Genomic DNA, 17,047 nt, shown 5'->3' on the forward strand with positions numbered 1-17,047 from the left:
AATATTTGCAAACTATGCATCTGACAAGGGATTAATATCCAGAGTATATAAGGAAGTCAAACAACTCGATAGTAAAAAAATAAACAATCCAATTTAAAAATGGACAAAGGAGCTAAACAGATATTTCTCAAAAGAGGACATATAAATGTCCAACTAGTACATGAAAAAATGCTCAACATCTCTAATCATCAGAGAGATGCAAATCAAAGCCATATTGAGATCTCATCTCACTCTAGTTAGAGTGGTTATTATAAAAAAAGAAAATAACAAATGCTGGTGAGGATGTGGAGAAAGGGAAAGAAACCGTTATAGACTGTTGGTGGGACTGTAAATTAGTACAGCTATTATGGAAAACAGTATGAAGGTTTCTCAAACAACTGCAGATAGAACTACGTATGATCCAGCAATCCCACTACTGGGTATATACGCAAAGGAATGGAAATCATCATGTTGAAGGCATACCTGCACTCCCATGTTTGTCACAGCTCTTTTTACAATAGCCAAGATGTGGAACCAACCTAAATGTCCATTGATGATGACTGGATGGGAAAATGTGGTATATATAAACAATGAAATATTACTCAGCCATAAAAAAGAATTAAATTCTGCCATTTGCAGGAGCATGGATGAGCTTGGAGAAAATTATGTTAAGTGAAATAAGCCAGGCACAGAAAGAATAAGCTGCATGTCCTCACTCATAAGTGGGAACTAAAATATAAATAAATAAGAAAAAAAGAAAGAAGGAAGGAAGAGCAATCACAATAATAGGTTGAACTTTCAGAAGGGGAGAACAGAACTGTGATTACTAGGAGTGAGAAAGGGGGCAGGGGAGGGGGGATACTGAGACATTCTTAATGGACACGAACAACTAGTTAGGATAAATAAGTTCTATTGATGCACAGTCGAGCTATAATTAACATTAACTTACATGTTATCAAATGGCTAGAAGAGATGAAATCGAATATCCTCATCACAGATAAATGATTACGTTTTGTAATGCAGAATATGCTAATTATCCTGATTTGATCATCACGCGTTGTATACAGGTATTGATATTCAACTCTGTACCCCACAAATATGTATAATTAATTACATTTCAATTAAAAAAAAAGAACAATAACAACAGCTGCAGCTTCTCCCCTCATTGAAGATGCTACTATCCTCACAGACAGGATAATGAAAAATTCCTAGAGAAATGTGAGTTAGGGGAGAAAGAGGAGGAGGACAGAGGAGCTGGGAGAAAGTGAGACTAGTGGGGTGATGGAGCCTGCTCTTACCTAATAATGAAAATGGGATGTATGCATCTTTTCCCAACTCTGCATTAAATGACATCCTGCTGTTAGCTTGAAATTGGTCATTGTGAGAGTATTTACACCACACAAATTGGCAAATGCTACAAATCAGGGCTTTTCCCCCGTGGAGAGCTGGTTGTTGTACATTTACTAGTACACTGCTGAGGGAATCCTATGGACCTAGAATCAAGACTCTAATTCCAGTTTATTTTCCTAAGAAAATAGGTCCTTGTCTCTTCTAGCCCGGGATGAGAACTCAATTTTGTGGCTTCCTGGCTGGAGGAGGGGTTTGATAGGAATAAAGACAGGAGATAGAAATCTCATAATGGCAACCAGGGACACAGACACTTTGCTCTACATCCAGCATTAAGGCATCTACCTCCTATTCTTTGGCAAGACACCTCCACAACCAAAGGAGAGAAATCACTTCCCCCACTCTCCCTTTCCCTTCCCATTAAAGAAGAGAAGTATTTTTAGAGTTTGCTTTGCATATTTAAATATCAAGAGTAAAATCATCTGTATTTTTATTTTTTATTTTTACTGTTTAGCTCATGACTAACAGTTGCTTTTTATAGCAGAGATAACTTATTTTACTTTGACCAACATATCTATTGCACAGTTAATGTTTATTTTGCTGCCCAGTATTCACACATACTTCTGATATAGTACAGTACCCTGATTCCCCACTCCATCCATATGCTTTGGATAGGGTTGGCCTGCTTCTGGCTCCAGGAATAGGCAGTACTCAGATCTGGCCAAAGTTATGGTGAATGGCTCAGGAATGGGCATGTGGCCAATCAGGGGTCTCAAGATGCAGAGGCCGTTGTAAAAACTGTTGAGACTCTTCTCTGCTGGATATGAACCTCAGAGAATGTAAGCCAGGAGCTACTAGGAAAGAAGATCCTCCTATATAGTTTCAGTTCCTAGATCACACAATGTCTGTAGTCTAAATTACTTCTAGATTTGATAGATACAGAGCTTGTAAAAAAGTTTTTTTGACTTAATCTAGTTGGAATAGTTCACATGTGACCAAAAGAGTCCTAACGATATACTATGTTTTCCAATTTCAGTTAAGAGAATTAGTAGTCTTTCCAAAGAAATTGATGACAACTCTTCTGATATTATATGTTGTTTCCAATAAAAATAAATTATATGTCCTTATTTTTATTTTTATAATTATTTTACTAAAATATTTATTCTATTTGCTTTATATTTGTATATAAAGATATTTAGCTAAAAAATTATAAGCAGAATTTACTTCAAAATATCTCTAGAGTATATTATGTAGGAACACTCTTTTTTGGCTCATCCACAGTTTTAACTGTTTTTACCCTCTGCAAGGCTCCTCCTCGAATAGGCAGTTTTTTAAGAGCAATATCTGTATCAGCCAGAGGTCCTCCCACTAATCGAGCAGGAGTGCTTTCCACTGTTACTACCCGACCAGAGGGCACCTAAAAAAGCAAAAGGTAAATATATGAATCCAATTACAACATTTTTCAATAAGAGAAAAACCCATTTATATTTCAGCTTACTCTGGAAAAGATACAAAATGTACATATGAGAAACTAGGAGGCAGCATGGCATAATGGAAAGATAAGGGCTTTTGGGCCGACCCCGTGGTGCACTCGGGAGAGTGTGGCGCTGGGAGCGCAGCAGCGCTCCTGCCGTGGGTTCGGATCCTATATAGGGATGGCTGGTGCGCTCACTGGCTGAGCGCGGTGCGGCCGGTCTCAAAAAAAAAGGACAAAAAAAAAAAAAAAAAGAAAGATAAGGGCTTTGGAGCCAGGGAAAGTGGGTCTGAATTATATTTCTATTGCTTATCAGCCTTATAGCCAGGGGAAAATTATGTCCAGCAGAAGATACCTGGAAACACTGGCAGATGGCATGGATGTCCTTGCCAGCCAAAGGAGGCACTGTATATTTTCTGCCAAAGACATGTAAAGATATATACTGAATAATGTTTGTAGCAGTTTTGGGGGAATCCTGGAGGGCTGGGTCTGCTCTAAACCAGCACTGAGCAAGGGTGGATGTACCTTGGAGATAAATATTCCTTAACAAAGTGAAATTTGGATAGCACAAAGAAAAAATATGATACAAAAACCCCACAGAAATGACATTTTGGGGGGCCAGCCCGGTGGCGCACTCGGTAGAGTGTGGCGCTCCCGTGGAGGGTTTGGATCCCATATAGAGACCGGTCCACTCACTGGTTGAGCGTGGTGCGGGTGCGACACTGAGGGTTGTGATCCCGTTACCGGTTACGAAAAAAGGCAAAAAGGAAAAAAAAAAAAAAAAGAGAAATGACATTTTGGGACACCTAAATTTAATATCTATTAAGAAAAAATTATGGAGAAAAATAATCTTACCGTTGTGTGAAGGCCTTTTATATCTGTTTGATGAAATATTGCATTTTGTGGTTGCTCTTTATATCTAGAGGATTCTATAGCTTTTTCTTGAAGCCTTTTTGCTTTCTGAAGATTTTTAAATTGGAAAGAAAATAATATTAATTATTATTTAAGCATTAACTATGGCACTCATAATAAAGATACAAAATAGATTTAATTGTGTCTGGCTTATGCTTTGGATATTAGTTAGCTCTGGAATCTGCATTTACTCATTTAGACTGAGAAGAAAGTTCTTGGAAAGTTAGATCCTTTGTGCACTGAAGACACCAATCACCTAAAAGTATTCTGGAGATTTCCAGAGGTACTGGTCATATATGACCAAGGAGTAAAGTAGGTCCTGAGGAAATCAGGTTCAATTTTTAGCACATAATAAGCTACTAAATTTATATCAAGTGATGCATATTACAAAATATGTTACATAAATTAAATACTAATTCTATATACTTAAATGTAAACATTCAGGATAATATAAATTATATAATTTGCTGCAGTTATATTCAAGCTCAATATCTGAGGCACTAAGCAGGTAAAATGTGAGGTAACAAATGATCTGTAGGGAAGAAGCTGATTTTCATTAACTATTCTTTAAAAATACAGGCAATTATGTGGATATTTTGTTAAGTAGAGTAGGGAAGAACTTTTAGTGAATAGGGGGATACTTGGTACCTTTAGTGAGCTTGTTCTTAACTTTGGTTTTTCTACCTTAATATGGTTCAACTATTTTCATGGACTAACTCAACATTTAACAATTTCATATATAGAGGAAGAATTGTAACAGGTAAAAGTACATCTAGGGTGTTAATGGAAAAGATGGGGAAAAGTAATGAAATTTTGGAAATTTATTGTGCTTCTCACATATTTTAAGTCAACAATTAGCATTATACACTTTTTAGATTAGTTTCTAGTGCATAGCTGAAGCAACTTATCACATTTTTTCCAAAGGGTTATTTATCCCAAATTCCCATTTAAGCTTTAATATATTTCTGTTGGTGATCACAAAGAGGAAGAACGTTTGGGAGAGAAGGTAATACGGGATAGTTGCTTTTTTTTTTTTCCTCACTCTGCTTCTTACAGAAAAGAAATCAATGAATAAGAAAGTTCAGAATGGAAAGCAGGGCATGTTTCCCCTGCCCCTTCCTGGCTAACCATCATCTCCTACTTTACGTAGGCCAAGAACACCACCCTTGCTTTCCTCTGCTAAACCAAATGAAACTCAAAGTGACATATTCTTGTAACTGTGAAAATGCAGTTACAATTATCGTGCTAAATTGCATATGAGGATCTAATAATGTTAGTATTCTACAGAAAGGTCATGAGAAAAAAAGTGAATAAAATGAATATTCATTCCTTAAAAAGTCTGTCTGTAAGAATTGGTTATTTGTTGTAGATACTGTAATATTTAAAAAATCCTACCTTTAACATTTTAGCATTTGATGTTCTAGCCAAGAAATTTTCCCATGATTTATTACCCAGTTCTCTTTGCTTATGTGTGGCTTGAATCTGAAATGAGAAAGAATTAAGAGTTTCAGTTTCCATGAAAGAATGCCAAAGGGCTTGAAAAATTTTATTCTTTTTAAAAAAAATTTATTGAAACATAATCAATTGTACGTACCTGTGGGGTACAGTGTTGAATATCAATACCTATGTGCAATATGCGATGCTGAAATCAGGATAATTAGTATATTCAACATTATACAATGTAATCATTTTTTTGTGGCCCTTTACCAATTAGGAAGCACCTACCTTTTGCTAAGGTAAATTTTAATGCTGACCAGCAAAAGGATTACAGTAGTCAACCTTTTGATCATTATGTAGCTAAGGTTTGAACTGCTTTCCATGAAATGTAATGCAAAACTGCTATTTTTATGACAATAATCATTCTCAGCAAGACTAATTGTTTTACATAATTCCCACTTGTGAAGACAGATTATAATCCAGAACAAGCTACTTAAATAATTTAACAGCAAATTCACAAGAGAAAATGAAAAGAGATTCCTGCTGGCCACTGATAATAGTTTATACAAAATTGTATTGGTAAAAGTACTCCTAACGTATGACTGCAGCAAGACAAGCAATTTTGTGAGTGTGCTGAGTTTGTGGTGATGCACAGTGGGGAGGTAACTATTAACAAACTGCAAAGTCTATTGTTCTCAACAGGCTATTCACTAAATATACAATCAGAGGATACATGGTTGGCATTAACATACCATATTAAGCTTGAATTATGAATCTAAGAATATTTAATTAAACAATTGCTAAAAAACAAGTGGGTCAGAACTATTACAAACCAACAATAATCAGCAAATCAACAATAGTCAACACAGCAGACATTTGACGGAACTAAAGATAAAAGAGTCAGCAGAAGTTCTAATTGTGCTGCCCTACTTCAAACAAATGGATTAAATGGCAGCACCCATGCAATAAATACTCTTAGCAAGCAAAACTTTCAAGGAATGGAATAGAATTCATAAGTAGATGCACACAGAAGATGTAAACATTTAATAGTCTATGTGAAATGAATAGGCAATAGAAAATACTTTGGAAATCACCTTAAAGAGTTTTAAATATTTAATTGTAGTCATAAAGGATCACAAAACTGAAGTGGAGAATCCACATCATCCTTGTACCTGTGGACAAGTTAATTAAATACCTAGTTAACCTATTTGCTCAAAAATAAATGATGCATTTTGTTTCGCACCTGTATAAAGTTTTAGGAAAATGGCTGATATTTTCCTGATAGGCTCTTTGATTAGCTAAGGTCAGAGACCAGTTTATCTCTGGATTTACAGAATGCTTATAGTAAGTGTTTTGGCACTGAGGTGAAAATGAAGCTGATTGATCAATATGCCTGTGGTTGGCATACCAGTATGGGCCTATCACGGAATGAAAAATAGGGGCCAATTTTATCTCTCAATGAAGTTAGGCATGTAGTTACAGAAATATACCATTTGTCAGATAGAATTTGTTAAATGTATACATTTAGATAGACCACAATTTTTGCAACCCTGTTTGGCATTTCAAAAAATCGAAGTGTCTCAGGTATCGCTTTACCTTTTAAAAATCTAAGACTGTAAAAATCAAATTACAATGCCATAAAACAACAATGAATATTGTAATTTAATCTCAAGGTCCTAACTCCATGGATTTCTTTTAAAAATGCATGAAGACACTGAAAATAACTATAAGAAAAAAAAAAACAAACCCACAAAATAACTCAAGAGTGAAACATTCACAAGTAAGACAAATATATCCTATGGATAACTTCAACTATTTTATACATTGAAATTAATATCTTGTGCCTCGATAGTATCTGTGGCTTACTTTTGCATATACTTTTTGTTCATTTTGCACATCTTGGCGTGCTTGGCTTTCAATCATCTCACTTTGAAGAGAAACAACCATCTTTCCAATATTTTCTGATGCTGTTGTAATAGATTCCAAAAATTTTTTATCTGTAGTGACTGGTCTTAACTTTTCCAATTTTATTTCCTCACATATTTCATTCCATATTTCTCCAATCTGTTATAAGAAAGTTTAACAAAATTAAACTATCCAAAAATAAATGATACCATTTCAGATAATGCTTTGTGTGGGTGATCACTTCTGTTAACATTTAAGCTTTTCCAAACTTACTTCTTGGGAATAAGTTAAGAGCACTGGAAATGATTCTTCAATGATAAGGTGTATGTTGGTGAGGCTCCACTATGTATGCCTGGTGCACTGCCTTCACCACTGCCCTCAGGTTTATTGTTACTATTGTTTTCACAGCTGAAGAAACTGCTGTTTAAATCTCACCTTTCTGAAGTATTGCTGCTTTCCTCCTTAAAGCCCTATATTGAAGATTAGGTAAAGATGAACTTGTTCTAGTTAAGGCAAATTATAATTGAATCTCAAATTTCTAACTGCATGGTTTCATCATGCTAATAGCTCCATGTCATATCCTGGGTTGTCTAGAAATTAATGTGCTTGAGTATTTTTAAATTAAGGAAAATTTATATATCTAGGATAGGGATAAAATTCAGCTTTGTTTTCATTTGAGAATAGAGGTTTATTCATTTACTACGTTCAAATACATAGTACTGATATTAGTAGAAGGAGAGTGTCTACTTAAATAGACTTTTCTGAAACTTCAAAAGAATTTATTTATGGACAAAAATATAACTAGCAAGGTAAGCAACCTAATATCTTTTAATTGAGTTTGATCATAACATAATTAATGATAAAAATAATACTTTAATAAGCATTAGTCATTCATTTTAATTGTTTAATTTATTTAAATTTAGCTCCTAATGCTCTCCAAAGGGAAAAAATTACATTTAAAAAATTCTTTTAGGCTTCTGAATAGCTCTGTGTCAGTTACATCTATCTTCTTTTATAAACTAATATTTGGATAAAATCTTATGCCATGAAAAATACTCAATCAATTAGTGATATGCTTCTTTAACAGAATCAGATACAAAATGGAAAACAAGAACTACGCAATATGTGGATGATTGCTCACAACTATGAATAGATCTTTTATTTCTCGAGTGATTTTCTGCCATACTAGATTTTAATAACAAGATTATTGAAAAGGTACTTACTTTAAAATCAAGATATCTATGTATGATGCAGAGGGTGACAAAATCTTCAGCAGATAGTCCTGGTAAATTTTCAAAATCTAAACAAATTTTATAAAGAGAGAATTACTTTAACAAAGCAAGTGATTCCAAGAGGCATATACTCATATCTATCATAAAAACAAATGCAAATAGTAACTTTTGATTTCATCTTGATTTATGAAAGTTATTTCCGTGAGTGTCTGGCTTCCTATAGCAAACCTCTGCCGGGTCATCCTTATTAAGTCATTAGAAGAGGAATCTTTCTTTCTGTGTTGTGGTCAGACAATGATATCTTACCTACAGAAACTGAAGTGTTTGAGGACTTTTTCCTTAATAGGACACAAGAACTTAAAAAAAAACTCAGTTGATTTAGAATGCTAGTGTTTATACCTAAAAACGTAAACTAACAGCCCTTAATCCTGGATGCACACTGGAATTGTTTGGAGAGACTTAAAAAATACTGATGCCTGGGCCCCACACTCAGAGGTTCTGATTTAATTGGTCAGGGGTACAGCCTGGACATTAGGGTAACAATGGAATAAGGATTTATCTGTTCATCATAACTTTTTATTGAACTCCATGATGAACTTTTTGTTCAACATGTTTGAAAATTGAATTCCAAAGCAAAATCAATGTGCAAGCTTAGCAAAACAGAGAGGCTCTTATGAATTTGAGAAGCAGCTTCTTACCTAGTTTGCCCAATACAGCATAAATTTTTGCTCTGATATTCTCGGCAACATCCATAACTGCAATAGTTGGGCAGTTAGCAGGCAGTGGCATGATTTTTTGCTCTTCTTGAAAACTAGTAAATAGAGGTTTCTTTGTATCTAATCATTGTATATCATGAGAACATAGAAGAAACAGATAAAAACTGTAGTAAATAAATTCTTAGTTTTGAGACTTTAGTCTATAGAACAAAATATATAAGGTTATTATAACAGTAAAATAGTGCCTTGTACATGGTTATTCTTTTGAAAGCGTAAATAATCAGTAATTTCTTCCTCACTTTGTGGCAAAACTGAAAGCTTTCTTTTTTGTTATTTCTGTAAAATACAAAAATTTCACAAAATTACTTTTTAAAAGTGAAACTTTTATGTAAATAACTTTAAAAGTTTTAAGGTCCAGAAATTGAATAATGTCAGTTTAACGATGTAACCTCGTTTGCTTTTGATTTCTTTATATTATGCTATAAATATGAAATATTTTATGATGTTATAGATCAAAACTCAGAAATAATAAAAATAGATTAAAGCTAGAAATCATCAGAAGGGGAAATATTTGCATTTAAGCATAAACAATACTAACAGTTCAGATGAAACTATAAGAATCTTTAAAGTTTTAGAAACTGTAATGTAACATCACAGAATATGTAAATTAACTATAAATTCTGAATCTGTAAATCTCATTAATTTAGAATCTAGTAATTAAAATTTATGAACAGAGGTTTACTTTTATTTAGAAAGCAATATCTTCATGTAAAAAGTAAATTGCATAAACATTAACAAACAAACGCACAAAATACTATAAAAATTATTTTCAAGCATTCTATTTACATCCCCAAATTTTACTGGTAAATGAAATATTACTGAATCTATTTGTGAAAGCAGGCGACCCAAAGAAACTTCTTCAGAAAGTACTGTTAATTTTTTAAGTTAAACAGTATAATCAAATATCATTTCTTGAAAATATTCTATAATAATATGCTTTACTTAGTTTTCTTCCAATCATTCAGAATGTACGATGTTTTTCAAACCATTGTGAAAAGAACTTTAGACAAATGGGTAAAAATGTTCATACTTTGCTAGTACCTTTCAAAAATCCCCTTTTAAATACACTTACCAATGATTTTCCCATTTTTATCACGTTTTACTCCTAGCTCTCTTTCTTCCTTTCTCCACAATTTAATTAAAAGACTAGCAGCTGTCTGATCCTTCTTCCCTCGCCAAGCATTTACATGAGCTGCAGTTTTGGGATTATCACAAAATTCAACCATTATTCCAAGTATTAGATTACAGAATTTTTTTTGGTTCAACTTTAGCAAGGAAACAGAAAAGGAAAAATGTTGCAATAAATATTATGAATTATTACCTTAAAAAAAAAAGACAAACACTATTATCAGTAAGTTTTTTTAAAACTCAAAGTCTAAGAGTAATCGAGGACAATCTCCTGTTAAAATAGATACCTATTGTAATGAGTACGTTTTCAAACATTAGAAATTAAAAAGAATTAAAAGGAAAAGATTTAGTATAATTCTGAAGTTGTCATGAACATATCTCATGACCAAAAATGTAATTGATTTGGTTGAGTCAGAAAAGGGAGATTTGTAAAAATAAGTGAAGACATTTATTTTAAGTGGAGCAAGGTCAACAGTGCTATTCACAGTTCACGGTAATTACAGGATCTTTCCAATTTACATATTTTATTAATGTTTGTAAAGATTCATAATAGCTATAATCACTACTTTGTTATTAAGAGAATAACTGATGATAACTGAAAGTGACAGTCACATAAAATAAAACAAAATGAGATGTAATTTTATTTTTTGACAATCAGCATTCATAGAGTATTTAAGCATTCAAGAGAAATTCTCTTATAATCTAACATGTTTCCTTAATTTTGCTACAACTAGTTTTTAGCAAACCAAAATTTAGGTATAGAAAATTCCACCCAGAGCAACAGCCTTCATACAGTAATTTTTCTATGAGAAATATTTTTTGTTGATTAACTCTTACAGAATATTGCTATTAGAACATTACGAAAGATGTAAACTTGTTTGAATTGCAAACATTATCAGTTTCCTTTTATAAGATGAAAGATGAGTATTACCAGCAAAGGGTTATTATGAGTTATACATATGAGACTACTTGGCACATAGTAAGCTCTCAATAATATTTAACCATTATTAGAAATTATTATTATTCCATACTGAATCTTTAGCAGAATTGTATTAAGTAGAACTCTTAATGAAGTAAGTTTTTAAATTCCTGTACTTCACTTTCAGGAGAAAGAGGCAAATATCAAAGGTTAAAGTTGACATAAAAACTTTGTTAAAGAATATTTCTAATTAACTTGATTGGTTCAACCCACATTAAATATATTCATAATAGCAAATACATAGCAATAATGTGTCACTCATTTAATCCCTCCAATAGTGCAATGAGGTATATACTGTTGTTTTCCCTGTTGTATAGCCAAAGAAATTGAAAATGGAGATATTGACTAATTTTCTTTCAGAGAGGTGAAGGAACACAAAAGATTTAAGCACCTTTTCTAAATCAAAGTAGACTTGTTATTCTGTTTAAAAATCAAGAATGGTGGCAATCATAGAGAATGACACGGCCAGAACTCTGTGTGAGAATACCTCTTAAAGTTTTATTGAAACAGAATTATACTTTTTCTCCCATACCATCTAGACTGTGGATCACACTTAGAATTGAAGCTAGCAGGGGAGTTACATCCTTCACAGCTACTAGATGGTGACTGTCTTTGCTGAAAGGTGTTAGTATAGTCTCTCCTGCTCATTCTGCAAAATGGTGGCTCATGATACAATAAACTTTTTAACTTTTCCTCCAAACTATACACTGGTCTTTAAAAATGCTTATTTTTGCTCCTTGTCTAATGTGGCCCTTAGTTTTTAACATTAGGGGAAGAAGCTAGAAGTTTTTAACAAATGACTATGGGTTTTGCTATCATCTAGCTCTTTGCAAACTTCAGGTTGATGGAGTACAAAGAAAAAACAAATTCTCTCCTTATGTGTATTTGGAAACACTAACCTAAGTAAGGTGATGTTTTAACTGGAGGAATTTTCAGAGCCTTTAATATGCTAGCATATTATGAATCTCCAGGAGAGATTTTGTTTTAAAAAGACATTTGAACATGATTTGGGGGCACATTTATTCACAGAATAGTGTTGTCTGGTACTAAGTTTAGAAAAGGTTAATAAAGACTTAGTTATCTTTTGTCTTACAATTGTTTTAGACATACTTACTGCCAATAAATCCAAAAGGAGAAAAATGCCTTCCTTTTCAAGAAAGTAATCCTCAGAGGGATAACATCCCAAAATGCAGCACCTTAAATTAAAAGGAAGTTATTCATTTGACAAACACTTATTGTTAAACTCAATTTGTAGAGCTTTCTGTCAAGGCATTTTCAAAGAATATTTTTCTTCATTTCCATAAACCACATAGCTAATGTTTTTATTTTAAAAAGTAGAACTTTGAAGAAACTTTATCAGTATAGTTTAATTTCAACCATTTTAAATCAATGTCAATTAACCCTTTTTCATAAATGCCTATTTCTTTTCTGCAAATGCAGTATTTTCCTTTGCTTTCATAATATTAACTTTTCTTAAAGATCTCCTCTGGTTGCTCTTGTAACTATTTCTTCAACGTTTATCCATTTATTGTCACTCTTTCACAGTGTTGGTGCACCTCAAACATTTGATAATTCTTGATTTTATATCTCAAGTTCGCAGTTGAGATCATTTGCTAAAGTGCCTACTGCTTAGGCCTGTACAGCTCACATGCAACAAAAGACTGAAGTTGAAGGGCTACTTACATTGTTTTCCCCAGCAGAAAATATGGGCTGAACAAACTGCTGCTGGTGGTAGTGGTGGAGGTGGTCAATAGTAACAGAGGCTAACCTCTGTTCCTCCCAGGCACTGCAAGACCGCTGGTGTCAGCTTCCTGTGTCTCTTTCCTAAACATGGCTCCCACTTGAAAAAAAGGGATCCTTTTTTCTATTGTCTGTTTCATGACGGTGGTTGTGGGTTGGAGGTAAGAATGGGGAGAAGGTTGGTGCATAAAAGGCCATTAGCTTGGCCCCTCCCATTCAGATAGTTGTAGGTTATGTAGCACCTCTGGGGTAGCCAGACATTTGGCCAAACATTATTCTGGGTGAGTCTTTGAGGGTTTTTCTGAATGAGATTAACATGCGAATCAGTAGACTGAGTAAAGCAGATTGCCTTTCCTAATATGGGTGGGACTTACCCAGTCAACTGAAGATCTGAATGCAACAAAAAGGCTGAGTAAGGGGTAACTTCTCTGCCTGACTGCCGAGCTGGGACTCAAGCCTTCAGACTCAAACAAAAATTTGACTCTCTTGGGTCTCAAGCCTGCCAGCTTCCAGACTGGTACTTAGACTTTCAGCTCTCCTCTTGGTCCTCAGGCCTTCAGTCTCAGACTGGACCTACACCATTGGCTCTCCCTGGTCCTGGCAGAATATATTTGGCAAACACATAACAGAAAAGGGCTCATGTCCAGGATATACAAAGAACTCCATAAAAAAAGACCAGGTCCATAAAAAAATCTCCATAAAAAAATCTAATAGAAAAGTGAGCAAGAGACTTGAATAGGCACATCACAAAAAAGGCTATCCAAGTGGTGAATAAACTTATTAGTAACAGGGATATGAAAACTAAAACTACAAAGAGACACTAGTACAAGTCCACAAGAATAACTATAATTAAAAATACTGACAATGCAATGTGTTGGTAAGGGTGTGGAGCAATGAGATATCCCCACAGTACTAGGAAAGGTGTAATTGATATAACTACTTCGGAAAAAATTTTGGCTGAAATTTCCTAAAGCTGAACAGATATCCTGTGATCTGGCATTTTTACCTCTAGGTATATACTCAACAGAAATATGTACACATGTAGAATAAAAGACAAGCACAAAAATATTTATTACAGTTTTAGTCATAATTGTCCCAAACTAAAATAAGGCAAATTCTCATCAATAGAGTGGATAACTTGTGGTATGTTCATATAATGGAATAACACACTGCACTGAAAATGAGAAAACTCAAACATGAAAACAAAAATTCAAACAAGTGCTATACTCAACAAATATGAAAACAGAAATCAGATACAAAAGAATATATACTATATGATTTCTCTAATTCAAAAACAGATGAAATTGATCCATAGTATTAGAAATCAGGATGGTTAAACTTAGGGAGGAAAGGGGGGATTTAAGATGAAAGGGGGATAAGGAAGGCTTGTACCTTGATGAGGATGGTGGCTGCACGGGTATATTTTGTGTAATCTTTTGATAATATGTTATAATACATGCATAATTTATGTTTTGTCATGTATATTGTATTTCAATAAAAATTAAACCTAAGATTATATACACATTAAAAAAAAAGTATTTGGAAAATGCATTTTAAAAACACAAGCCAACTATAAGGATGTAAGTGACGACCCTGGACTAATTATTTTTAGTAGTAACAGAAAAATAATTATGTATTTGTTAATAAAATAGTAATTCTGAATGCCTAGGATTTTTAAAAATCTATTTTAAACCAAATCAGGAACAGGAGAGGAAACTCTACTCTGACATCTGCTAGAGGCATTTTCTGTAGCAAATTGGAATGCTATAAGGTATGGACTTGGTAAAAATACAATAGACTTCACTTATTTACAGTATACTTCATTTACTTATTTGTTACTTCTACCTTACCTCTTACCCAAAAGATTTGAAATTGTGTTATAACAAAAGACATATAAATAAAGCCATTATCTATTAATTTTTATCTTAGTATGATTGTGAAATATTAAATAAAGAAGGGATTAGGAGACATTAAGACATTTTCTGCAGCAACTTCTGAATTCCAATATATTGCTCAATAGTACAGGCAGTACTCATCAATACTCACCTCTGAATTTTTAATTATGCTTAATACAGACTTTTGGTCAATAAGAGTTTGCCATTGAAACTTAAAAAAATATCAGATTATCATATTATCACTATATGCCTCTCTTCTCTGAGGTAAAAATCAAACTAGATGGCTGTAGCTCCATTGTTATACGTATTTGGATGAGAGCTGAATAGTCTAGCTCTCATTTAAACAGAGAATTTGCAGTGTGCAAATCTAGTTACTTGATCTTATGGAAAGTAATATTCATCAGAGTTTTGTTACTAAATGTGTTGCAATATGTCTCTCATAAATTAGACCCCAATAGAACAAAAGAAATGTGTTGAGTTTAATGACATAAGGAATTCAAGTAATTTTCCACAAGACAAAATTTGGTCAGTTAATGCTTAAGAAAAGCAGTAGTTTTGCCCTTAGGAATATTAAAAAGTTTGGGAAACAATATTGATTAGGAAATGCCTGATCAATTGGTTTTCAACTCCTTGAAGAGAAGATGAATGAGGAATTCAACAATCTTCCAGTATAAGAATACTGTGGGAGTAATAGTGGATGCTTGTGTTTTTCCTAAACCAGGCCAATGTGAAATGTGTTTAAATCACAAAAACAAGAATTTAAATTTAGGTATAAGAGTGATTCTGTATTTGAGTGACAGATAAGATTACTTTACAAAGGACATTTGGTATTATTTTTGGACTATCTAAAAGAAAAAGGCATAGAGAGAGTTATCTTTCTGGTGTAGTTCTGAGGGAAGAAAACTGATGTATATAGCTGCACAGGTCACTTTCTTATACTGTGATTCTACCTAACTTGGTTGCAGTAATACTCACCAAATGCTGTCCAATGTACTAAAGAGAAGTACATTATAGCCTAAGCCACTCTGTAACTTCCTGGGGTCTGTTTTCATTACATGAAGAACTATATCTACTCCATCAGTTCCAAAAATTTCCTGTTTAAGAGATTTGTCTGAAATTATTTCTTGAAATAAATAGTTCCTTTCTTCTCCACTTCATCCTGTCCCCTAAAACTATTTTCTACCAGAGATATTGTTTGGAAAATGATATTTTTAATATAATTTTTAAAAATTTGTACTCATTCTCAGGAATTTAAGACAAATTATTGTAAAGCCAATCAGTTGAAGAGAAGGCATCAATCAACACGCCAGCTTAATGTACCTTTAGACTTTTTGTTCTTTCCCTTTCTCTTTCTCTAAAAAAGAAAAAATAAGCCATAAGACTTGCCCCATAATTTTCTTCCAATGACTACGAGATATTAATAACTATCATGGAAGATTTCTTAGTGAATCCAAGAGAAAAATAAGTACATAAATGGTAGTTAAAACCTTTAATAATTTATATAAAGTTATTAGCACTTAATATTTTTATCTTACCAATTACCTTTTTCATTGCATTGTTGTTCAGTTGTCTCCCAGTAAGCAAGATTATGATTATTTTTCCAGAAGAGCACAGGCACATGGTGGTAGAATTTAAGGAGAAGTTGCACCAAAGCTTAAAACTAAGTATCCATTATTCCTGTTGCCTCTCCCTAAAACCTGTCTATTAAAACCTTCATCCTTTTTTTTGTTGTTGTTGTTTTTATCTTTCCAATTCTGTCTCTTGCTATTTAAATTATCAATTGCTGAGACTTGGAGTTTACTATGCAGCTAAAAAAAGATTGAAGAAAATTAAGCTTTTGTTCTAACTTTTAGTTTTAGGTATGAATGCAATTCAAACTCCAAGCAACATTTATAATGGTACAGTCCACTTTGGAAAACTGTTTGGCAGTTTCTTATAAAGATAAATATATACCTCCTTTATGATCCATCAATTCTACTCCTAAGTATTCACTCAAGAGAAATGGAAACATTATGTCCATGAAAACTCTGGTACAAGAAGGTTCGTTGAAGCTTTATTCCAAATAGGCCCAATGGAAACAACTGAAGTTCCTATCAATAGTGGAATGGCTAAACAAATCTCAGTATATTCACACAACGGAATACTACTCAGCAATAAAAAGTAATGAACTATTGATACATGCAACAACATGGATATATTTCAGAAATATGATGCTGGATGACAGAAACCAGACATAAAAGAAT

General features: G+C 33.3%; 1 protein-coding gene across 3 annotated transcripts in view; it reads right to left on the reverse strand.

Annotated features, from left to right (window-relative positions):
- Nucleotides 1-1,799: 1,799 nt before the first annotated feature.
- Nucleotides 1,800-17,047, reverse strand: part of LOC103601220 (chromosome unknown open reading frame, human C7orf63) — a 62,952-nt gene continuing 47,704 nt past the window's right edge. For all 3 annotated transcript variants that reach the window (XM_008585604.1, XM_008585603.1, XM_008585601.1), the window contains 9 exons: nt 15,780-15,898; nt 12,284-12,365; nt 10,135-10,327; nt 8,985-9,122; nt 8,278-8,354; nt 7,016-7,213; nt 5,108-5,194; nt 3,656-3,760; nt 1,800-2,743 (listed from right to left, as the gene is read on the reverse strand). In XM_008585604.1, the coding sequence (XP_008583826.1) occupies nt 2,573-2,743; nt 3,656-3,760; nt 5,108-5,194; nt 7,016-7,213; nt 8,278-8,354; nt 8,985-9,122; nt 10,135-10,327; nt 12,284-12,365; nt 15,780-15,898 (1,170 nt within the window). In that variant the 3' untranslated portion in view covers nt 1,800-2,572. The remainder of the gene's footprint in view (nt 2,744-3,655; nt 3,761-5,107; nt 5,195-7,015; nt 7,214-8,277; nt 8,355-8,984; nt 9,123-10,134; nt 10,328-12,283; nt 12,366-15,779; nt 15,899-17,047) is intronic.

The sequence above is a fragment of the Galeopterus variegatus genome, unplaced genomic scaffold (genome assembly GCF_000696425.1).
Source record: "Galeopterus variegatus unplaced genomic scaffold, G_variegatus-3.0.2 Scaffold3639, whole genome shotgun sequence".
NCBI classification, from domain to species: Eukaryota; Metazoa; Chordata; class Mammalia; order Dermoptera; family Cynocephalidae; genus Galeopterus; species Galeopterus variegatus.